Consider the following 24,676-nt stretch of genomic DNA (forward strand, 5'->3'; position numbering starts at 1 on the left):
ATTCTGAAGGCTGAAAAGTGCCATGGTGGGAGATGGCTTCAGGCCTGGCTGCATCCAGGCACACACCATGATGAGGAGGCTGGGCGTGGCCTCTCAGCTCTGCCTGAGCTCTGGGTCTGAGGTCCTTTCCTGGAAAGCTTCATCCTCTCGGTGGGAAGAGTTGTGGGGAGTCCTTTGTCTTCAGCTTCCACACCCTGGTGGGAAAGGTACCCTCCTTCACAACTCCCAGAAAAAATTTTATTTTATTTTTTATAAAATGGAAGACCATAGGATAAGAGGGGTACAACTCCACACAATTCCTGTTGGTCATTACTCCAGGTCCCCTGCATTGCTTAACGCTGTGGTCTATTTACATAATCATTGTTTTGCCTGAGACCCACGCTGCCTGCAGGGTACTGGTTTAATCCCCACTGGTTAGATGGGAACTTGCTACCTTCACGCTTTCTTCTTCTCTCCACCCCCTCTCCTAGCCATTTCCTTTTCCGACCTGCCACTTCCATTTCAAAAGATATAAATGCGTTTTCTCTGATCAAAAAAGACATTGCATTGCGTTCCCGCTCAGCCAGAAGTTCCAGAGTCTCTCTCTCTCTCTCTGGCGATACTAGCCCGGCAAATTCCCACCACCAGAACTCTGTATCCAATCCCCCCCACCCCTTGATAGCTTTCCTATTCTTTATCCCTCTGGGAGTATGGACCTAGGATCGTTATGGGATGCAGAAGGTAGGGGGTCTGGCTTCTGTAATAGTTTCCCCATTGAACATGGGCTTTGACAGGTCGAGCCATACTTCCAGCCTATCTCTTTCTTTCCTTAGTGGGGTAGGCATCTGGGGAGGGGGAACTCCAGGACACATTGGTGGGGTCATCTGCCCAGTGAAGTCAGGTTGGCATCATGACCCTACTAGTTTTTGCCTGAGCTTGACATCTAATGTGCAGGTGACCTAAGCTACTGTCTGGGGGAGATGGTATCATAGTTGGAAAAAGGACTAGAAAGCTGGAATGTGCTTCCCCAGAGACCCACCCTACTAGGGAAAGAGAGAGGCAGACTGGGAGTATGGACCGACCAGTCAACGCCCATGTTCAGCGGGGAAGCAATTACAGAAGCCAGACCTTCCACCTTCTGCAACCCACAATGACCCTGGGTCCATGCTCCCAGAGGGCTAGAGAATGGGAAAGCTATTGGGGAGGGGATGGGATATGGAGATTGGGTGGCGGGAATTGTGTGGAGTTGTACCCCTCCTATCCTATGGTTTTGTTAATGTCTCCTTTCTTAAATAAAAAAAGAAAGAAAGAAAGGAAGGAAGGAAGGAAGGAAGGAAGAAAGAAAGGAAGAAAGCTGGAATGTGCCTAGCCGTGACCACAGAATGCCAGCTCAGACCTGCAGGGATGCAGAGGTTACACAGACTCCTGTGATGACTATGGGCCCCAGATCCTATCGATGGGGTTTACAGTTAGTAATATTTATGTACTTTTCCCATATTTGGGATCTACTCTCTTCCCTGATCCAGAAAAGTCTTTTGTTTGGGTTCCTTTGCTTCTTATTGGTCCAGCATGGGCCACGGGACTGAAGCAGACCAAGAAGCTGTGGCCTGAGGAGTGGAGGGGCAGTACCCACATCAGGGGGCTTCATAGGGGAAGGGGCTTCTGGGACAAGGGGAAGCATTTGGGAGGATGAGTGGAGGAGGCCCCAGTGAGGAAGGCGTTGTCAGGCCTCCAGGTGGGGTCAGGGGAAGGTCTGTGTGTAGTCAGCTTGGTTCAGAGAGAGGTGGTAACACTCTGGCCATCAACTGGGACAGAGCCTGGGGCCCCACTCCTGTGTCAAGCTGGGGACCTGGTGGAAGGACAAGGAGCTGGTGGCTTGGGATCCTAGGGTACCAGGATGAGATGCAGCTTGGGGGTGGATGGAGCCCCCCCCCCGCCACTTGTAAAAAGGAGGGGCCCAGCTGTCCCTTCTCACAGTCACTGTCCCCTCCCCTCTCCCTGGGGCCTGTCCCCCCACCCCAAGGTGCGGTCCCTGGCATGGTTAATGATTGCTGGGGAGGCGGAGATGGTGCTAAAGTCTGCTGCCTGAGGAGGCCGCCTCAGTCGGTGCCCATCTGTGCCACCCGCCGCCCTGCGGCCCCTTCTGGGGCACAGGTAAGGACCCCAACTCTGCCAGTGCTGGGTAGAGTCACCTGGGACCTCCGTGAAGTTGGGGATACCACCACAGCTGTATGAAGTGGGCTGAGGGGGCAGAGGTGAGGAGCTAGGTGTCAGGTTAGGGAACCTGGAGCTAAGCACCAGTCTGACTTCCCTGCCTGGGCTCCCCCTGCCTGAGGGGCTCCCCTGCACCCCACTGAGGTTCCTTCCCTGCCAGCTCCTGAGGCATTTGAACCATTGGGGGGTTTCACCTGGAAGGGAGGCAAGGTCTTCAGGGAAGTGAGTTCACCTGCCAGGAGAGGAAGGGCCCTCTCATGGGAAGCTGGGATGCAGTCAATTTGGGGGGCATGACTCAAGGGCTCCCACTGACAGCAATGCCTAGGTTCTGATCCCAGCTCTGTCCTGGGCTCTGGATCCTTATGGGCCTCAGTTTGCTCCTTTTGGACTGGGGTGGTGGTGGTGGTGGTAAGAGTCCAGGGAGAAGCTGGTTGGGGAGGATGTGGGGGGCTGTGGCCAGTGCCAGGTCTTGGTCCCCTGGGCTCCAGGGGAAGTGAGTATGGGCTACACCAGGAAGGCCCAGTTCTCTACTCAGGTGGTGTCTGCCAGCTAGGGGTTCTGGCACAAACAGGGGTTCCAGTGGTCTTATGAGACAGTGATGGAAATGGGGGGGGGGTGACTCACCTTCTCAACAGGTGCCTGGGTGGCAAAGCAAGGAAGTGACATGTTGGAATTTGCATCGGAGTCATTTGACTTCCTGTCTGCTGGGAGCCTGGGGTTGGGCCCTGGGGGAGGGCCCCCCATCTGTGTCCTGGCATGGGAGGGTCTTCCCTACGGGTACACATGTTGACCCCCACCCCCAGACCTGAGTCTCCTAGATTTGGTTCCCATTTGCTCTCAGGTATCTCTCTGAGGTCCCGCTGGCCTCAGTTTCCTCACCTGCACCCCCAAGGCCATGCCCACAGCTGGGGAGACACTTAGAGAAGAGCAGAAGTGGATGTTGGCGGCCGGCCCTGCCCCTGGGGACAGGAGGGCCACCTCTTTCTTCTGGCCTCCTTTAGACCCTGGGCTGGAATGGAGTCCCACCCACAGTACTTTGGATTCTAGAAAGCCCTGGAGCCCTGGACTGTGGGGAGCTGGGGCTGGCAGCTCTTTAAGGAGAGAATGGGTTTTGGGGGGTACTGAACCCCCTTCCAGCTGGAGGAGACTCTCCAGGTGTGTCATGGGATGGGGACACCGGAGTCACCCATCCTACTTTCCCTCAGTGCCCTGCTGACTCTCTCCAAGTAGCATTTTTTAATAATGAATTTATTTATCCTTTTAAAATACTTAATTTATTTTAATGAGAGAGATACAGAGAAAAATACACACACATATACATAGAGAGAGAGGGGGGGAGAGGGAGATGGAGAGAGAGGGAGAGAGAGAGATATCAGAATGCTACTCAGGTCTGGCTTTTGGTGATGATGAGGATAGAACTTGGGACCTTGGAGCCCCAGGCATTAAATTCTTTTGTAGAACCATTATGCTGTCTCTCCAGCCCTACTATCTCCTTAGCACTCTAAGGACCATTTATTGATTATTTTTTTGTAATGAAAGAGAAAAAGAGGAGCCAGAACACTGCTCAGCTCTGGCGTTTGGTGGCGCTGGGGTTTGAACCTGGGACCTCAAAGCCTCAGGCAGCAAAGTCTTTTGCAGAACCATTATCAGGCAGTATTTCTTTTTGACTTTTCTTTTTTTTTTTTTATATTTATTTTATTTATTTTTTCCCTTTTGTTGCCCTTGTTGTTTTATTGTTGTAGTTATTATTGTTGTTGTCGTTGTTGGATAGGACAGAGAGAGAAATGGAGAGAGGGAGGGGAAGACAGAGAGGAGGAGAGAAAGATAGACACCTGCAGACCTGCTTCACCGCCTGTGAAGCGACTCCCCTGCAGGTGGGGAGCCGGGGTTCGAACCGGGATCCTTATGCCGGTCTTTGTGCTTTGCGCCACCTGCGCTTAACCCGCTGCGCTACAGCCCGACTCCCGCAGTATTTCTTTTTGAGAGCAGGGAAATGGGATGTGGAGGGCTTGGGAGTTGGAACCAAAGCAACTGTTTCTAGAACGTCTGACAGTTTCAGTTTTTTTTTTTTTTTTGGAGTCCTTGAAATTGATCTGCAGCCTCCAGCATGTTAAAAATCATTCTTTTTTTTTTTTTTTTAAATTTATTTCTTTATTGGGGAATTAATGTTTTACATTCAACAGTAAATACAATAGTTTGTTCATGCATAACATTCCCCAGTTTCCCATTTAACAATACAACCCCCGCTATGTCATTTATCATCCTTCATGGACCTGTATTCTCCCCACCCACCCACCCCAGAGTCTTTTACTTTGGTGCGATATGCCAATTACATTTCAGGTTCTACTTGTGTTTTCGTTACTGATCTTGTTTTTCAACTTCTGCCTGAGAGCGAGATCATCCCATATTCATCATTCTGTTTCTGACTTATTTCACATAACATGAATTTTTCAAGGTCCATCCAAGATCGGCTGAAAATGGTGAAGTCACCATTTTTTACAGCTGAGTAGTATTCCATTGTGTATATAGACCACAACTTGCTCAGCCACTCATCTGTTGTTGGACACCTGGGTTGCTTCCAGGTTTTGGCTATTACAAATTGTGCTGCCAAGAACATATGTGTACACAGATCTTTTTGGATGGATGTGTTGGGTTCCTTAGGATATATCCCCAGGAGAGGAATTGCAGGGTCATAGGGTAGGTCCATTTCTAGCCTTCTGAGAGTTCTCCAGACTGTTCTCCACAGAGGTTGGACCAATTGACATTCCCACCAGCAGTGTAGGAAGGTTCCTTTGACCCCACACCCTCTCCAGCATTTGCTGCTGTTACCTTTTCTGACGTATGACATTCTCACAGGAGTGAAGTGATATCTCATTGTTGTCTTGATTTGCATTTCTCTGACAATCAGAGACTTGGAGCATTTTTTCATGTGTTTCTCGGCCTTTTGGATCTCTTCTGTGGTGAATATTCTGTCCAAGTCCTCCCCCCATTTTTGGATGGGGTTATTTGTTGTCTTGTTGTTGAGTCTGGAAAGCTCTTTATATATGTTGGTTATTAAACTCTTATCTGATGTATGGCATGTAAAGATCATCTCCCATTCTGTGAGGGGTCTCTTGGTTTGGGTAGTGGTTTCTTTTGCTGTGAAGAAGCTTTTTAATTTGATGTAGTCCCATAGGTTTATACTTGCCTTAGTCTTCTTTGTAATTGGATTCGTTTCACTGAAAATGTCTTTAAAATTTATGCGGAAATTTATGCCAATATTTTCCTCTAAGTTTTAGATGACAACTGAGACGCAGAGAGGAGAAAGAGGGGCCCGGCCTCTTCTTTCTTTCTTTCTTTCTTTCTTTCTTTCTTTCTTTCTTTCTTTCTTTCTTTCTTCCTTCCTTCCTTCCTTTCTTCCTTTCTTTCTTTCTTTCTATATTTATTTATTTATTTCCTTTTTGTTGCCCTTGTTTTTATTGTTGTTGTAGTTATTATTGTTGTTGATATCGTCGTTGTTGGATAGGACAGAGAGAAATGGAGAGAGGAGGGGAAAACAGAGAGGGGGAGAGAAAGACAGACACCTGCAGACCTGCTTCACCGCCTGTGAAGCGACTCCCCTTAGGTGGGGACCCAGGAGCTCGATAGGGGATCCTCACGCGGGTCCTTGTACTTTGTGCCACGTGCGCTTAACCTGCTACCTCCTGACTCCCCAGCCTCTTCTTTCAACTCAGCCTTTGCTTGGGGATGACCAGCCCTGATTCTTCACTCCCCTGTGGTCCCCTTCAGTCCCAGCCCAATATCACTTGGTGTGTCTCCTGCCCCTGGAGGACATCAGGAATAAGGGCCCAGCAGAGGGCCCCCAAGGTGGATCCCCCTGGCTCTCAGAGAAGAGAGGGGCTATGACCTGCTTTGAAGGCCTGGGAGCGGAGTCGGGCGGTAGCGCAGCGGGTTAAGGGCATGTGGCACAAAGGACAAGGACCCGTGTAAGGATCCGGTTCGAGTCCTCGGCTCCCCACCTACAGGGGAGTCGCTTCATAGGTGGTGAAGCAGGTCTGCAGGTGTCTGTCTTTCTCTCCCCCTCTCTGTCTTCCCCTCCTCTCTTCATTTCTCTCTGTCCTATCCAACAACGACACCATCAACAACAATAATAACTACAACAACAAAGGCAACAAAAAGGGAAAATAAATAAAATAAATATATTAAAAAAAGGGCCTGGGAGCAAGTTCCAGTCAATGGGTAGGGTATACAAGGAAAGGGAAATAGGGGGTGAGAACCATGTCCCTTCTTCTTCTAGCGTTTGCCCTTCTTCCGTAGCCAGTCAACAGCGTCAGGTTGAAAGCTGTCAGGAGCTGCTTGTTGCTGGCTTTGAAAGTGACTGGGATCCATGTGGATTCAGTCGGCTAGGAAGGATCGTCAGTTTCCCCAATGAATGGGGACTCACGGGATGCACCACGAGAAGGTCGATCCAATGCATCCCTGAGCCAGAAGGGCAAGGAGGAAGGCGAGAATAGAAGAGCGGAGTTAAGACCTGGCCTCCAGCAGCCGGAACCTTGGTGGAGGTGGAGGTTAGAGCTCTGGAGTGTCCTCACTGCTGAGGTGCCACCAGGCAGCTCCCACCAGGCTGTGCAAATTGTTCTCCAGGGACACTCTAGAGGGTGGGACTTTGGCCCCATTCTGAGCATTTGTCAAATGCCTCGATGCTGAGAGGCAGGATTGTGTGGAAGCCCAGGAGAAGACAGCGGAGGAGAGGCTGATCTGAGGGTGGGTGTCAGAGGGGCCTAATCTGCTCTCGAGTGCTGGGCTGAAGCATGGGCTTTCTTGGGGCCTGAAACCTCCCCTCTGTAGGCGTTCCTATACGATATTTACTTAAAAATTTTTTTTGGAATTTATTTTGTGCTCAACTTAGATTCAAACTTGATCCCCTTGTACTGAAGATAGCTTCCATACCATGATCATTTTCACTGTCTTTCTTTCTCTCTGCCTTCTCTGTCTTTATCTAAAAAAGAAAGTATATTTAATTTTTTAAAAAAAAATTTATTTATTTATTCCCTTTTGTTGCCCTTGTTTTATTGTTGTAGCTATTGATGTCGTTGTTGTTGGATAGAACAGAGAGAAATAGAGAGAGGAAGGGGAAGGCAGAGAGGAGGAGAGAAAGATAGACACCTGCAGACCTGCTACAACACTTGTGAAGCGACTCCCCTGCAGGTGGGGAGCCGGGGACTCGAACCAGGATCTTTATGCCGGTCCTTGCCCTTTGCGCCACGTTCACTTAACCTGCTGTGCTACCACCCGACTCCCAATTTTTTTTTTTATTTACAAGTGAGAAAACACAAACCAGAGCATTTCTCTGGCACAGGTGGTGCTGGGGCTTGATCTCAGGACCTCACACTTGTGAGTCCTGTGCTCTGCCATCTCTCCCCAAGCCCGCCAGTTAGCAGACTTCTTGAGAATGTGCCATGCCCCAGACCACCATCCTGCTGTTTATTTAGATGTTGGGCCCTGTAGTGGACCAAGAGCCTCACAAATGCATGATACTACTGAGCAATGCAAGGTAAAAAGTCTATATACAGGGGCTGGGTGATTTTGCACCTGGTTGAGCGCACATGCTACAATGCTCAAGGATCTGGGTTCGAGCACTTGGTCCCTACCTAGAAGGGGAAAGCTTTGCAAGCGGTGAAGCAATGCTATAGGTATCTTGAGATGGAAGGTCTCAATTTCTGGCTGTCTCTATCCAATAAATAAATAAAGATGATAAAAAGTTTTTAAAAAATATTTTTTATTTTTCTTTTCGTTACCCTTTGTTTTTTATCATTGTTGTGGTTATTATTATTGTTGATATTGATGTTGTTGCTGGATAGGACAGAGAGAAATGGAGAGAGGAAGGGAAGACAGAGAGGAGGAGAGAAAGATACCCGAAGACCTGCTTCACCACTTGTGAAGTGACCCCCTGCAGGTGGGGAGCCGGGGGCTTGAACCGGGATCCTTGTATTTTGTGCCATGTGCGCTTAACCCGCTGCCCAACCCCCAATAATAAAAAAAAATTTAAGTGGTCCGGGAGGTGGCGTAGTGGCTAAGGCACTAGACTCTCAAGCATGAGGTCCTGAGTTCAATCCCCGGCAGCACATGTACCAAAGTGATGTCTGGTTCTTTCTCTCTCTTATCTTTCTCATTAATAAATAAATAAAATCTTAAAAAAAAATTTAAGTCTATCTACATGGGAAAAGAGAGAGAGAGGGCGAGAGGCTATAGCGCCTCTCCACCATCCTCACAGCGCCCCCTGGTGCTGTCCTTGGTACTGCCACGCAGTGTGGAGGAGTGAATGCAAGGCCTTGTGCATGATAGCTGAGGTTTCTACTTGCTGAGCTATTTCCCAACTTTATTGCTATGTTGTTTTCTTTCTTTTGCCACAGAGTTATTCCTTGGGATCTGCACCTGCACAATCCTTCTATTCCCAATGGCTTCTTTACTTTTTTCATTTCTTCAAAAAAATTTTCTTTTTTTTAAAATTTTAAAAAAATATTTTATTTTATTTATTTATTCCCTTTTGTTGCCCTTGTTGTTTTATTGTTGTAGTTATTATTGTCATCGTTGTTGGATAGGACAGAGAGAAATGGAGAGAGGAGGGGAAGACAGAGAGGGGGAGAGAAAGATAGACACCTGCAGACCTGCTTTTTCACACTAGGAGTATGATGCCAACCAGCTTGCCTTGTTTCTGCAAACCTAGCAGTTTTCAGTGGAAACTCCAGCATGTCACCATGTCTGTGGAGGCCCTGTGAAGCTGGAGCAGAGTGCATATGATTTGCTTTTGCTTCAGAAATGTTCAAGATGCTCTCAGGCTACCCTCCAACTGTGTTTTCAGAAGGTTCTAGAATCTTCAGCTCTGCAGTCTCCTTGGGGCCTTGGGTTTGCTTCCTGTGAGTGATCCCCACTTTCATCTTGACTGTCTTTTGTTTGATACAACGCACATCGCCATCAGTTCTTTCTGGTGTCCAGAATCTTCTCTGCCACTCCAGTGAGGTTTTCAGAGGGAGGAGGTGGAGATAAGTGCTGTGCAGGACATTCCCACACCATGACCTCTGACCTCTGCTGACACTTCACCTCCTCAGAGGCCCCACCTTGTCTGCTACCATTAATCCCTGCTGCTACATAACAAGCAGTAATTACGCCCAGAAACCTGCACGTTGGGCAGGGTTCAGCAGGGTGACTCATCTGGCAGTGGATGGTCTATTTTGGGGTGTCTTGCTCACATGGCTAATTAGCTGGGCAGGTGTTGACTGTCAGCTGGGAGCATGACTGGATGCAGGCCAGAGCCTTTGGTCTCTGCAAGAGCTTCCTTGAGTTGCTGCTTGGGCTTCCTTACAGTATGACGGCTAAGTTCCAAGTGTGTCCCAAGAGACAGGAAGGAGAGCAGACCAGTGCCTCACCGTCTAGACCTCAAGACTCACATGGTATCCTGCCACCATTTTTCTTTTTTTTCTTTTTTACTATGTATTCACTGGTGAGAGGGCAGAGAGATAGAGATAGAGATAGAGAGAGAGAGAGAGAGAGACTGAGGGATCCAGAGCATCACTCTAACATATTAAATTCTTTTTAAAAATATTTATTTATAAAATGGAAATATTGACAAGACCATAGGATAAGAGGGGCACAACTTCACACAATTCCCACCACCAGAACTCAGTATTCAATCCCCCCCACCCCTTGATAGCTTTCCTATTCTTTAAAAAAAAATTTTTATCTTTATTTATTTATTGGATCTTAGAGGCAGTCAGAAATTGAGAGGGAAAGGAGGGATACAGAGGGTGAGAGACAGAGACACACCTGCAGCACTGCTTCACCACTTGTAAAGCTTTTCCCTTGCAGGTGGGGACTGGGGGCTCGAACCTGGGTCCTTGTGCACTGTAACATGTGCGCTTAACCAGGTGCGCCACCACCCAGCCCCAGCTTTTCTATTCTTTATCCTTCTGGGAGTATGGACCTAGGGTCATTATGGGGTGCAGAAGTGGGAGGTCTGGCTTCTGCAATTGTTTCCCCATTGAACATGGGCATTGACAAGTCAATCCATATTCCCAGCCTATCTCTTTCTTTCCTTAGTGGGGTAGGGATCTGGGGAGGGTAGGCTCCAGGAAACATTGGTGAGGTCATTTGTCTAGTGAAGTCAGGTTGGCATCATGGTAGCATCTGGAACCTGGTGGCTGAAAAGGAGTTAAGATATAAAGCAGAATAAATGGTTGACTAATCATGAACCTAAAGGAGACGAAAATTTGGGGTCTCCATTTTGGAAAAAACTAGTAGGTTTATTTTAGGCATATTCCAAGGGGCCTATGACCCTACTAGTTTTTGCCTGTGCCTGACATCTATATGCAGGTGACCTAAGTTATTGTCTGGATGGATGGGGGATGGTGTCATAGTTGGACATATTAAATTCTTACTTGAGAGGTTGATATCTTATCCGCTGCACCAGGCCATCCCAGTTCCCTTTTCTTTTCTTTTCTTTTCTTTTCTTTTCTTTTCTTTTCTTTTCTTTTCTTTTTTCCCCTCTATGGTTATTGCTGGGGCTTGTGCCTGCACTACAAGTCCACCGGTACTGGCGGCCATCTTTTTTCCATTGTTGTTGGATTGGACAGACAGAAATTGAGAGGGGAGGGGAAGATAGAAAGGGAAAGAGAAAGACTCCTAGAGAACTGTGTCACCGCTTGTGATGCGACTCCCCTGCAGGTGGGGAGCCTGTGGCTCAAACCTGGATCCTTGTGTGGGTCCTTACTTTGTGCTGTGTTAATCACCCCTTCATTTTCTTTTTTCTGTTATTTATTTTTAATTGCCACTTGGGTTGTCCTTGGGGCTCTGTGCCAGCACCAGAAATACACTACTCCTAGCAGCAAATTTTTCCTTTTTTTCTTTCTTTCTTTTTTTTAGTTGATAGGACAGAGAGAAGTTGAGAGGCAAAGGGGAGAGAGAGAGAGAGAGAGACAGAGACACCTGCAGACCTGCTCCACAGACCTGCTCAGTTCTAGCTTATGTTGGCACTGAGGATTGAACCTTTGATTTTGAAGCCCAGGCATGAAAGTCTTATGCTGTCTTCCCAGTCTCCCCAAGGGTCATTTTCTAGCCATGAGATTCCTCTGCTTACTTGGATGTCTTAAATGAAATTTGAATCTGTTTGTTTAATCTATTTGTGTGTGGCTCCAGCGTCTTACATGTGTGCTGTCTAAGCTTTATGCAGACTCTGTGGTTTGGGGATGCTGTCATTTCCATGTCACAGATGGGGAAACTGAGGCCTGGAGAGGCTCTATCACCTGCTGGGCTGAGCCTGGAGGCCTCCCAGGCCCTCTATCCCACAGACGTAGTTGTTCCCCTCCATCCCACGTCAGGTGCTCCATGCTGGATCTTGGGGTAGCGTGACTCACCGCTGTGGTCGTCTTGCCATTTCCAGGATGCTGACCTGGCCAGTCCTGGGTCCATCTTGGACCAAAGAGAAGACCCAGCCCTGCATCTTACCCTCAGGTCACCCTGAGCTGGTGGGAGAGGCTGAGTCACAGAGATACAGAACAGTCACAGACTTGTGGGAGCCTGGAGGGGCAGTAGAGAGAGTTGCAGACTGGGTGAGGGATGGATGGTGTTTGAGAGGGGGAAGAGGGGCCGGTTAGATAGCATAATGATTATGCAAATGACTCTTATGCCTGAGGCTCCAAAATCCCAGGTTCAGTCCCTCACACCACCATAAGCCAGAGCTGAACAGTGCTCTGATTAAAAGAAGAAGGAGGAGGAGGAGGAGGAGGAGGAGGAGGAGGAGGAGGAGGAGGAGGAGGAGGAGAAGGGGAAGAGGAAGAGGAAGAGGAAGAGGAAGAAGAAGAAGAAGAAGAAGAAGAAGAAGAAGAAGAAGAAGAAGAAGAGCACCCTGAACTCTGAATTCGGTCACTATGTGTACAGACCCAAATAAATATTCTTTCTTTCTTTTTAAAACTTACTTTAAAATTTTATTTATTTATTATTATTGGATAGAGACAGAGACATTGAGATGGGAGGGGAAGATAGAGAGGGGAAGAGACAGAGAGACACCTGCAGCCCTGCTTCACCACTCATGAGGCTTTCCCCCTGCAGGTGGGGACCAGGGGCTTGAACCTGGGTCTATGTTCACTGCAGTGTTTGTACTTAACCAGGTGAACCACCACCTGTCCCCTCTTTCTTTCTTTCTTTCTTTCTTTCTTTCTTTCTTTCTTTCTTTCTTTCTTCCTTCCTTCCTTCCTTCCTTCCTTCCTTCCTTCCTTTCCTTTCCGTTCTTTCTTTCATTTAAGATTTTATTTATTTATTAATGAGAAAGATAGGAGGAGAGAGAGAAAGAACCAGACATCACTCTGGTACATGTGCTGCCAGGGATCGAACTCAGGACCTCATGCTTGAGAGTCTAGTGCCTTAGCCACTGTGCCACCTCCCGGACCGCATTCTTTATTTATTTACCATAGAGAGGTGAGAGAGACCCAGAGCACAACTCTGGCACATGAGTTGCTGGAGACTGAACTCAGAACCTCATGCTTGAGAGTCTAGTGCTTTATCCATTGAGCTACCTCCTGGCAACATGAGTTCTGTTCTTTCAGAAAGATTTATATTGAAGATTTATAGTTTTTGTTTGTTTGTTTGTTTGCTTTTGTTATCAGAACACTGTTCAGTTCTGGCTTATGGTGGTGTGGAGGATTGAACCTGGGACCTTGGAGTCTCAGGCATGAGAGTCTGTTTGCATAACCATTATGCTATCTACTCTCCACCCTATATTGAAGATTTATATTGAAGGAGACAGCATAATGATTCCGCAAAAGACTTACATGCCTGAGGCTCTGAGGTCCCAGGTTCAATTCCCAGCACCACCATCAGCCAGAGCTGAGCAGTGCTTTGATCTCTCTAATATACATTTTCTTATTAAAATAAAATATTCCTTTAAAAATATTTGTATTGGGCTGAGTATATAGCAGAATAGTTATGGAAAAAGTCCTACACTTCTGAGGCAACAAAGGCCCCAGATCTGACCAGTGCTCTGGTTAAAAAAATTAATTTAAGATTGATTTAATTATTTCTGTGATTTCACATGGGAGAGAGAAACCAGACTCCCAGTCCTACTCTGGCACACGTGTTTCTGGATTTTGAGAAACTACAGCCCCAGTCCTGCAAGTCCTGCACTCCAGCTGGCTTTGATGCTGTGACTTGGACTCTTCTCATGCAGACAGGATTTTGTGGTAGTCAGGGAATGAATTCTGGGGTACGAGGCGAGGCTCCTGTGCTCAGGGCATACTCTGTCCTCTCCGCTTCGAGGCCCCCAGTTACCACCTCACTGTGACAACCTTGCCTGCCCCACACAGGGGTCAAGTCCAAGGTTGGGTTCAGCTTCCCTACGCCCCCCCCCCCAACTCCAAATCCCATGGAAGATAAGCAGAAGGTGACAGGGTCTATGGGGGAGCCCTGGGAGGAGGGGGTGGTTGGGCTGGGTCAGACCCAGACTTGGGGTTCTGATGAAGCAGGAGGCCTGGGGACAGTGCCCCTTCCCTGATACCTGACTCTACTCCCCCCACCCAGGTCCCTTCAGACGTGATGGCGAGGCTGTGGCTGTCCTGCCTCGGGCTTCTTGTCCTTGTGGGACCAGGTAGGCACCCCTCCCCTCTATAACACTAACCTGGGGGCTCCTGGCAGGGTCCCCCCAGAAGGCTGGATGGCCTCTCATCAGCCTTGTGAGTGTCTGGGGGACCTTGTAAGGCCTCCCCCAGACCCAGGCAGAGGAGTTGGGTGCAAGGCTGGCTGTGGGCAGATGGGGGGCAGTGTGTCTTTGGGGTCTGTCTGTCTGTGTCAGCTCTGTGTCCTCTCAGTGGCAGCCAACATGGCCCCCACATTCCCGGCCAACATGTCAACGGTGACTCTGCCCGAAGACCTCCCGGTGGGTGAGTGACCTTCACCATACGCAGCCCTGCCAGCCCCCCACCCCCAGCTCCAAGGTCTGCTCTTAAGCTGTTGGGTCCAGCGCCCTCACGCCATGGGACAGCCTCGAGACCCTCTTCACAGATGTTCCCTCTGCCCCATCTCTTCCCCAAGAAGAAGGTGTCTTCTGCCTTTACTTCTCCTGCCCCTCCCTCCCTCATTCATCTTCCACTGCTGACTTGTTTTTAGATTGTATTGCCACCACAGGATTATCACTGGGGTTCGGTGCCTACACTTCCAATCCACCACTCCTGGTGCCCCCTCTTTTTTCTCCCTTCTTTTTAAAATTTTTAACAGGGACAGAGAGAAACTGAGGGGGGAGTGGAGATGGAGAGACAGAGGGACACCCACAACATTGCTTCACCTCTCATGAAGCGCCCCTCCCCCGGGTGGAGACTGGGGCCTTGAACCTGAGCCTTTGTGCATGTAACCTGTGCCCAACCAGGTGTGTCACTACCCTGCCCCTGAGTGATTTTTTTAAATTTATTTATTTTTTTATTTAAGAAAGGATTAATTAACAAAACCATAGGGTAGGAGGGGTACAACTCCACACAATTCCCACCACCCAATCTCCATATCCCACCCCCTTCCCAGTAGCTTTCCCATTCTCTATCCCTCTGGGAGCATGGACCCAGGGTCATTGTGGGTTGCAGAAGGTGGAAGGTCTGGCTTCTGTAATTGCTTCCCCGCTGAACATGGGCGTTGACTGGTCGGTCCATACTCCCAGTCTGCCTCTCTCTTTCCCTAGTAGGGTGGGTCTCTGGGGAAGCTGAGCTCCAGGACACATTGGTGGTGTCTTCAATCCAGGGAAGCCTGGCTAGTATCCTGATGGCATCTGGAACCTGGTGACTAAAAAGAGAGTTAACATACAAAGCCAAACAAATTGTTGAGCAATCATGGACCCAAAGCTTGGAATAGTGGAGAGGAAGTGTTAGGGGGGTACTGAGTGATTTTTTTTAAATGCAGAATTGGGGAATGAAGCGTGAGTTGCACCTCTGCCCAGCCTCACTGGGCAGTCTCTCTGGTCTAATTTTTTAATTCTATGGATTCCAAAGAGAGAGAAGGAAGAGATAAAGAGGACAGAGGAAGAGACAGAGAGTGGGGGGAGGAGAGATGAAGGAAGGAGGAGAGTGGAGGAGACAGAGCAGAGGAGAGAGAGAGAGGGAGAGACACCAGGGCACTGTTCCACCATCAGGCAGTCTGTTTGGTGATGTCCCTGCAGCTGTCAACCCAGGTAAGGCATGCTTTCTACCTGGTGAGCCGCTCTCTGGCCCCCGTGACTATTCCTGCATCTCCAGGGGATGAGGCCTTCTGGCTGGTCGCTGAGGACAGAGATGGAGACAGTCTGACGTATGGGATTAGTGGCACCTATGCCTACTTCTTTTCAGTCAACTCCAGCACTGGGCAAGTGAAGATTGCCAGCCCTCTGGACTCCGATGGGGTAACAGTGGCTGGGGGTGTGGGGTGGGGTGGGGTGGAACAGGAGGTGAGGGGGCCTCCTGGGAGCTAGGGTTCCATGGGGAGAGGCCCCTCCTGACCTCGGGCCCTTCTCTGCTTACAGGATCTCTACACATTCAGCATCAGCATCTCCGTGACAGACAACTTCAACAGCCCTGTAAGTTAGAATTGGGGAGGGGAAGGGGAGGGGTACATAGGTCAGGAGGTGGGGGGTTCAGGAATTGGGTGGGGGGATTCAGGGATAGTGAACAAGTCCCCTTGACCAGGCCAGTCAGTCCTGCACCCCCAAGTCCTTTGAATAGAGAGCACCTGTTAGCAGGAGTACAGTTTGTGTTTATTTGGCCCAGAAAGACACTGTCTATTTACCATTGTATAATCTAACCCAGATCTTTCAGCTCTGTTATTCTGTGTTAATTGTGCCAATGCACAGGGTTAGGTGACAGTGCACTTGATAGAGCACACACATTACCATGCTCAAGGACCCAGGTTCAAGCCTCAGGCCCACACTTGCAGGAGGGAAGCCTCATGAGTGGTGACACCACGCTGCAGGTGTCTCTCTCTCTCTCTCTCTCCCTCTTTTAATATTTCATTTATTTTCCCTTTTTTTGTTGTAGGTATTATTGTTGTTGTTATTGATGTCATTGTTGGATAGGACAGAGAGAAATGGAGAGAGGAGGGGAAGACAGAGAGGGGGAGAGAAAGATAGACACCTGCAGACCTGCTTTACCACCTGTGAAGAGACTCCCCTGCAGGTGGGGAGCCGGGGGCTTGAACTGGGATCCTTAGTCCGGTCCTTGCGCTTTGTGCCACCTGCGTTTAACCCGCTGAGCTACTGCCCAACTCCCTGCAGGTGTCTCTTTATCTCCACATCCCTTTCAATTTCTCTCTCTATCGAAAATACAATAAGAAATATTTAATTATGCCAATGCACAGTGGGTGGTTAAGAGAGGAGGCGGAGAGACAGTGCACCTGTGTGAGAGGATTCTGGAGGTCTTTTGACAAGACTTGTGATCAAATAGAGTCACCCCTGCTTCCTATAAGGTGGACAGAGCACTAGACTCTCAAGCATGGGGTCCTGAGTTTGACTCCTGGCATCGCCTGTCCTGGAATGATGTTCTGATTCTTGCCTCCTTTCTCACATAAATAAATCAAATAAAGAAATCTGATTTTCTTGGTTCTGTTTTCTTTTTATAAATATTTTACTTACTCAATTATACTTCAATTTTACTTATTTTACTTATTCAATTATGATAGAGACAGAAATTGAGAGGGAAAGGGGAAATAGATAGATAGACAGATAGATAGATAGATAGAGACAGAGAGGGAGAGAGAAAGAGAGACACCTACAGCCCTGCTTCATCACTCGTGAAGTGGACTCCCTGCAGGTGGGAAGTGGAGACTCAAACCTGGGTCCTTGAATTGGTAGCATGTGCCCTTAACCAGGTGTGCCACCACCCAGTCCCATAAATTTGTTTTTGAAAAAGACAGCTACCCCAAACATTGCCTAGCTGTCTGTTTGAGAAGCAGTGCCAACTGGCATCCCCAGGGTCTCCAGTTTTTTTTTTTCCTTATTGAAGGATTAATGTTTAACATTCGACAGTAAATACAATAGTTTGTACATGCATAACATTTCTCAGTTTTCCATATAACAATACAACCCCCACTAGGTCCTCTGTCATCTTTTGTGGGTCTCCAGTTTTGTCTCCCTGCCCCCAGGCCTCACCAGGCTTCCTCCCTTCAGGTGCAGAAGCAGATGTTCGTGATCGTGGATGACAGAAATGACAACGCGCCTGTTTTCCAGAATACCAACTTTACCACCAGCATCAGCGAGGTAACGTCTGCTCTGGGGGTGGGGTGTGTGTGTGTGTGTGCTTACAAGCAGGAACCAGGCACCTCTAAAGCGCTGGAAGTTACCAGTGAGCTCACAGGGGATTCAGAATGGGGAAACAGCGCCCCCTAGCAGGGGCAGCTACAGGAGCCAGAGTCAGGTCCTCATTGGAGGATTAATATTTAACATTCGACAGTAAATACAATAGTTTGTACAAGCATAACATTTCCCAGTTTTCCATATAACAATACAACCCCCACTAGGTCCTCTGTCATCTTTTTGGGTAGCGCAGCGGGTTAAGCACAGGTGATGTGCTGCAATCAGTTGATCAAACTGGGCGGGAATTCTTTCCAGCGAACTAAGCAACACAAATCCCAAAGCTTTAGCAGAGCCTCTGTCAGGTACGGCTGGACCCAGCTACTCTAACCCTGTTGTCAGAAAGAGATTTTGCCCCACCTTTTGGCTCTGCTCCTCTCAGCTTCTCTTGCTACCTTGTGCCTCTGTCCCCTGGAGTGTAGGGTCATTGATTCCCTTTGAGTCACACCCCCTCGCCCTGCATCTGCAGGCTTGCCCTTCCCCCAGCTTTGCAACCTCCACACAAACTTTGGTGCTGGTGAGCTTCCTCAGGGGCTGAGGCTCACTGGCCCAGTTTGGTCATGCAGTCATCAGTTGTAGACATCTAGAATGTTCTGATCGGCTAGTCCGAATCGTGGGTCTTGCCCTCGATAAAGGGGAGCAGCCCCTCACACTCCACTCCTGAAGCTTCCGGGTGGCCTGGGAGACGCTGAAGTGGGAACTCCAGCCATGTGACAGATGCTGGGTGCTGGATGCCACCCTGGGAATCTCTCATTCTGTCGAGTAGTACAGACAGTAGCCAGCATTACCCACTGCGCCCTGGCTGTGAGATAGCTCACCTAGTAGAGTGTATGCTATAGCACATATGAGGCCCCAAGCTGGAACCCCAGCAGCACACTGGTTCTCAGAGCCCCAGTGGGGGAGGGAGGGCTCTACAGAGCTTCTGGTCTCTGTCTTTGAGACAGAAAGTATGGAGAGAGTTGGCCTGGGAGTGGTGAAATCACAGGTGTACAGAATCCCAGCACTCCAAAAAAAGAATACTCAAGGGCTGGGGAGATAGCCGAGTAGTTCTGCAAAAAGACTCATGCCTGAGGCTCTGAGGTTTCAGGTTCAATCCCCAGCACTACCATAAGCCAGAGCTGAGCAGTGCTCTGGTCTCCATCTCTCTCTCATAATATATATACTTTTAAAAAGGAACTAGGGGGAGTCGGGAGGTAGTGCAGTGGGTTAAGCGCAGGTGGCGCAAAGCACAAGGACAGGTGTAAGGATCCCGGTTTGAGCCCCCGGTTCCCCACCTGCAAGGGAGTCTCCTCACAGGCGGTGAAGCAGGTCTGCAGGTGTGTGTCTTTTTCTCCCCCTCTCTGTCTTCCCCTCCTCTCTCCATTTCTCTCTGTCCTATCCAACAACGTCGACATCAATAAAAACAATAATTACAACAATAAAAAAAAAGGAACTAGGGAGTTGGGAGGTAGCACAGCGGGTTAAGCTCATGTGGCACGAAGCACAAGGACTGGCCTAAGGATCCCAGTTGGAGCTTCTGGCTCCCCACCTGCAGGGGTGTCTCTTCACAAGCGATGAAGCAGGTCTGCAGGTGTCTGTCTTTCTCTCCCTCTCTCTGTCTTCCCCTCCTCTCTCCATTTGTCTCTGCCCTATCCTATCCAACAATGACTGCATCAATAACAACAACAATAATAACTACAACAACAATAAAAAACAAGGGCAACAAAAGGGAAAACAAATAAATAAATATTAAAAAAATTTTAAAAAGGGACTGGTCAAATCAAGATTAGAGTGAATAATTTGTTAAACAAAACAAAGAAACAAAAACAGTAGTTGATTAGCAGAACTGTGTTTATAGGGTGACTCAGCTGCCCTACAAGAGAGCAAAAGCAACTGGGTTAGGTGCACTCCTGGTGAGAAAGGCCACTCCCTCCCACCCCCGGGGCTCCAGGCAGGGAAGGGTCAGGTGGGGGAGCAGCAGGTGCAAAAGCTCATGGCGGGTGGACCTGAAGTGGGGGGCAGGTGTGTTTCTAGGAAGCAGGTGTGTCTGGAGGCCCGGAGGAGGTGGGTCAGAGCTGGGCAGTGGACTGGTCAGAGTCCCACCAAGACCATAATGCCCATATTCTAGCAGGATGGGGGAACCCTTGAAGGGTTTTCAGGACCAGAGTGACACATTCTGAGTCACTGAGTCATGACATTCAAAGTTCTCTTGGGTCAGTTTGTGGAAACAGTGACATGGGGACAGGCCCTAGGGGCAAAGTTCCTCCCCCCACCCCAGTACCTTCCACCCTGGGGGTGCCCTCTGGAATCTGTGGCCATAGGCTTAAAGGGAGTGTCTGGTGCAGCGTGAGCAGGGCAGGGCAGCTGTGCCTCCTGGATTCTGGAAGATTCTTTCAGCCTGGGCTCTTCAAATCAGAGGGGAGGGAGCAGGGGACCAGGCCATGGGGGAAGGGACAATGGGTTCCAGAGCTGGGGGTGCTGTCTTGAGGCTGGGGGTGCGAGTGCTGGGCATACGTGGAGCCTGAGACCAAGCTCCTGGGTACTGGTTCCCCCACTACAGACCGAGCCTGTGGGGTTCCTGGTGTTCACCGCCAAGGCCACGGACAAAGACTCAGGCTCTGCTGGTGCCGTGAGGTACTTCATTAAAGAGGTGAGGGGGAGCTGTGCTGCCCTTCTAGGTCACCAGAGGGTAGCACCTTCCACATAACCGACAGGGACCTCAGGGAAGGGCTGGACTGTCCAAGAGGGGTGGTGTTGTTGTGGGGGGCGCCAGGGCTGCTCCAGCCCGGACTCTCCTTGCCTGGCTGTCAGGCTGCCTGCCCCTGGCTCAGAGAGGTCTAGTGCCTTCTGCCAGGTATCACAGCTGGCTGGAGCTCCCCTGCCTGGCACAGACTGGAGCCTGCTCCACCACTTGCTTTTAATTCATTTCCATGTTTATTTAGCCACCAGGGTGATGATCACTGGGGCTCGGGGCCCGCGTGATGACTCCACTGCGCCCAGTGGCCATACTTTTCTTTTTTATCACCCCCCACTTTTTTTTTTTCTGATGGAGACAGAGAGAAGTAGAGAGAGAGAGGCAGACAGAGAGACACCTGCAGACTTGCTTCACCACTCGTGAAGCTTTCCCTTTGCAGGTGGGGGCTGGGTGCTTGAACCCGGGTCCTTGTACACAGTAACAAGGGTGTTCTCCTGGGTGTGTCTCCACTTGGCACCTACCTATCTCCTCACTTTCAACTCACCAAGGTGTCAGCCAGACCCACTTCCCAGAGGGGAAACCGAGGCTTAGAGGTTCTGTGTTTGGTGAGGGTGGCAGGGCTGGTCCTGGTAGTGGGACCGTTGGGGAGGCGTGTGGCTGACGGTGATCCGCACAGATCATTCCCAACACCGGGGACAACCAGGACCTCTTCCGCATCCTGTCCAATGGCTCCATTGTGCTCAACGGCAACCTGGACTACAACAGCAAGAGTTCCTTCTACCAGCTGAAACTCCAGGCCTGCGTGAGTGGGGGTGCTGGGGACAGGGGGTCGAGGGGTTTACGGGGCTAAGACTGGCGTTCACGGGGGGGGGCCGTCTCCCCACAGGACATGGGAGGCATACTCAACAACGCCTATGTAGAGAAGTGCTCCCAGTTCGTCTACCTGTCCATCAATGTGATTGACGAGCCGAACCTGGACCCCCAGTTCGTCAGGGAGTTCTATGCGGCCTCTGTGCCTGAGGACAGCCCCCCGGTGTGTGCCGGAGGGGGGACGTGGAGGCTTCCAGGGAGAGGGGGTGGGAGATGGGGAGAAGATGGGGATCACTGACCCTGCCACCTTGCAGGGAACCTCAGTGCTGAGGGTGGAGGCCGTGGATGGTGACAGAGGCATCAAGGACAGCATGAACTACAGCATCAGCAGTGAGGAGGGAGGGAGTCTCCCGGGGGGCAGGCGCTGGGCTGGGAAGGGGGCTCCTACAGAGTCGCTAGAAGCTACTGCTCACCCCTCACACCCCAGACACTACAAGGCCCCACTGGTTCACCATCTGGTCCGACGGGATCATTAGGGTCAAGAGCCCCCTGGACCGCGAGCAGCTGCTGCAGGAGAATGAGGAAGTGCTGGTACAGGTCATGGTGAGTGTGTGTGTGTGTGTGTGTGTGTGTGTGTGTGTGGTTCCTGCCCTCTGCCCTCTGACCTCAGAGCTCAGGGTGGTTAACCTCACACCCTCCGGGGCCCTGCACTGCTCTCAGGCCACAGAGACAAACCTGGACATCTATGGGCGCCAGGCCAGTGCCAGCGTCTGGGTCACACTGACAGTGACGGATGTGAATGACCACCAGCCCCGGTTCTATAACTGCAGCCTGTCTGACTGCACCTTCAGCCCCCAGGAGGCCCAGAGCAACTTCACGGGCTCCGTGGAGGAACACACCTCCATACGCATCCCTGTCAACCTCATCATGGCTGTCCACGACCCCGACAAGGCAGGTGCACCCAGGCGGGACTTGGTGCCGGGGTTGCGTGGGTGAGTGCAGGGTGGTGCGGTGGCCCCGAGGTACAGGGTGGAGAGATGGGTGGTGGCAGAAGTCAGAGTCGTTGGGTGGTATTTATAAATGCTGGGTGCTGTCAAACTGGGGACTGGACTTGTGCTCAGAGCTCAGTAGAAGTTGGTACTAGATGCTAGGTCATGCTGAGTGGGTTATCACTTTCAGTGGTGCTGAGTAGAGAGAGGTGCCAGGTGCCTGGTGAAGTGGGCCAGTGCTGGGTGGTCAGTGATTTGGGTGTGGAAGGGTCTGAGTGAGTGTTTCACTGGGGGTAAGGATAAACGGTGGGGGATGCAGGTGGTCTGGGAAGATGAGTCGCTCTGGACGACATCAATGACATGGAATTGGCACAGTGTGGAGGGGAGGGTGGCACTGGGTGGTGGTAGATGGTGGGTGTATTGAGTTGGTCATTGGTGCTGGAGGGACTGGCAGTGGTGTGGGTAATGGGGCAAAGATTATTGGGAATTGGTGGTGGTGATGTTGAAAGTATTGGAGTTGATGTTGGGTGGTGGACGTATTGGTTTGTTGTTGGCAGTACTGGATGTTGGGTATTGATGATATTGGTTTTGGTATTGCAGGTATTGGGTGTTGTTGATGTTGGGTCTTTAGTGTTGGTGTAGTGTCTGATGTTCATGATATTTCATGTTGTTTATATTTTCAGTGTTGGGTGTTGCAGGTGGTAGATGCTGTAGGTATTAGGTCTTGTTGATGTTGTAGGTGTTGGATGTTGTTTCTGGTGGTTTGGGGTGTTGGGTGTTGGTGATGTAGTGTGTTGGTGGTATTGAATATGTTGTGTGTTGTTGACTGGTGTTGGTATTGGATGTTGTTAGTGTCAAGTGTTGGTGTCAAGTGTTGGGTGTTGGTGGTGTTGGATGTTGGTGATGTTTGGTGTTGCTGGTCTTAGGTGTGATTGGTGTTGGATGGTGGTGTTGGGTATTAATGTTGAGTGTTGGAGGTGTTGGTGTTGAGTGTTGAGATATTGATGGTGTTGCAGGAGTTTGGTGTCGGATGGTGGTGTTGGGTGTTGGTGGTGTTAGATGTTGTTGGTGTTGGGTATTGAGTGTTGGATGTCAGTGGTATTGGTGTTGAGTGTTAGGATGTTGTGAGGGTGGTGAACAGTGGCTGGTAGAGAGACTCAGAGCTATTAGGGGGTCAGTCCAGGCAGTCTGTCCAGTCCTGGGGCCCACATGCCTAGTGGATGATGAGCCCACATTGCAGGGACTGAGAGCCAACCCAGTTTCCTGGGGGCTCCACTTCCTCCACATTCAGAGAGCCCCATCTCAGACCCCTCAGTGATCCATCTCCTGGAGGCAGAGGCTAGGGCCTAGGTGAGAAAAGTGGGGAGGCTCTTGGGGGCTGGGCCTGCTCACAGCCCAGCCTCCACAGGGCAAAAATGGCACCTTCCTGCTGGACCTGGCGGAGCCCTCGGCCTTCAGTGTCTCCCCGCAGAGGGCTGTGGGCTCAGCTGAGGTTCAGGTGCTGGTGCGGACGCCTGCTGAAGTGGACTATGAGAAGCACCCAGTGATGCTTTTGGAGGTAAGGGGTGTGCCAGGCTATAGGGGGGCCTGGCCAGGGTGCTGGGATCCCCACGCTACTGTCTCCTTCCCAACCCTCAGGTGGTGGCCACCGACATGGTCAGTGGGAATGTCTCAGTGGCCTGGGTAACCATCCATCTCATAGACATCAACGACCACAGCCCCACGTTCCCACAAAGCCAGTACAACCTCAGCATCACTGAGCACTGCCGAAACGGCCAAGTGGTGACGGACAGCATCCACGTGGGTGACGGGGACATGGTGGGCCCAGCCAAGGGTGGGAGGATACCGGGAGGCAGACGTGGATTGTCCCACATCCTCGGGTCCCAGAATGTGTGCCTGAGAGTGTCTAGAAGCAGGGCAGCCCTGTCCTCTACACAGTGTCCATCAAGTCCTCTACCCTACAGGCCACGGACGGTGACCAGGGACAGTGGGGTGACATCACCTATAGCCTGCTTCCGGGCAGTGGGTAAGCAGGGGCCAGGGGGCTGGCAGGTGAGTCAGCTGAGATCCAGGGAACCCAGGGCTGGGCAGGTTGCTCAATGGGTAGCGCTCACACCTTCCTCCTTCCTGTGTTATCACACAACCCTGGGTTTGAGCCCTGGCACCACATGGGAACACTGCAGCCTGTGGTGGGTAGGGGGAGCTCTGGTGTTGTGGTCTCTCTAACTGAAATAAAAGGAATGGGAGAGAAACCAAAGTCAAAATAGCACATGCGTGGGAACCGAGCACTGAGAAAAAAAATCTGTAAGTACACACTGGGTGAGGAGGTTGCTTGCTTGGATCACTGGGTCCAAGCAGTGCGTGAAAGAAAAAAAACAGAAAAGAAAATTTACCTCTAGGAGAGAAATCACTGGCCCATCACACACTTTACCACCAACAAAGACTGGTGCCAAGTCCTGGCACCGTGTGGGGCACCATACACAGCACCAAGGGATGCCTCCTCCAGATGTGGAGCTGTACTGTGGGGTTTTTCTTTGCTTGCTCTCTCCTTTCTCTGTCTGAAGTTTTAAAAAAGAAATCTACAGCAGGGCAGCATGCACATTTTACCATGCACAACAGCCTGGGTTCAAGCCCTGCAGGGAGGAAGCTTCACGAGCTGTGAAGCAGGTCTGTAGGTATCTCGCT

The 24,676-nt window shown here is 50.2% G+C and overlaps 1 protein-coding gene across 2 annotated transcripts in view; it reads left to right on the plus strand.

Annotated features, from left to right (window-relative positions):
• Positions 1 to 2,056: 2,056 nt before the first annotated feature.
• The window catches only part of CDHR2 (cadherin related family member 2), a 40,306-nt gene continuing 17,686 nt past the window's right edge, over positions 2,057 to 24,676 (plus strand). The window contains exons 1-15 of one of the 2 annotated variants that reach the window (XM_016188683.2): positions 2,057 to 2,133; positions 13,741 to 13,807; positions 14,028 to 14,099; positions 15,435 to 15,577; positions 15,698 to 15,751; positions 17,336 to 17,425; positions 20,058 to 20,147; positions 20,869 to 20,994; positions 21,079 to 21,225; positions 21,317 to 21,392; positions 21,490 to 21,605; positions 21,723 to 21,953; positions 23,400 to 23,549; positions 23,630 to 23,791; positions 23,956 to 24,017. In XM_016188683.2, the coding sequence (XP_016044169.2) occupies positions 13,756 to 13,807; positions 14,028 to 14,099; positions 15,435 to 15,577; positions 15,698 to 15,751; positions 17,336 to 17,425; positions 20,058 to 20,147; positions 20,869 to 20,994; positions 21,079 to 21,225; positions 21,317 to 21,392; positions 21,490 to 21,605; positions 21,723 to 21,953; positions 23,400 to 23,549; positions 23,630 to 23,791; positions 23,956 to 24,017 (1,571 nt within the window). In that variant the 5' untranslated portion in view covers positions 2,057 to 2,133; positions 13,741 to 13,755. The remainder of the gene's footprint in view (positions 2,134 to 13,740; positions 13,808 to 14,027; positions 14,100 to 15,434; positions 15,578 to 15,697; positions 15,752 to 17,335; positions 17,426 to 20,057; positions 20,148 to 20,868; positions 20,995 to 21,078; positions 21,226 to 21,316; positions 21,393 to 21,489; positions 21,606 to 21,722; positions 21,954 to 23,399; positions 23,550 to 23,629; positions 23,792 to 23,955; positions 24,018 to 24,676) is intronic. The other variant, XM_060197195.1, reaches the window with a different exon arrangement.

Source organism: Erinaceus europaeus, chromosome 9 (assembly GCF_950295315.1).
Source record: "Erinaceus europaeus chromosome 9, mEriEur2.1, whole genome shotgun sequence".
Lineage (NCBI taxonomy): Eukaryota > Metazoa > Chordata > Mammalia > Eulipotyphla > Erinaceidae > Erinaceus > Erinaceus europaeus.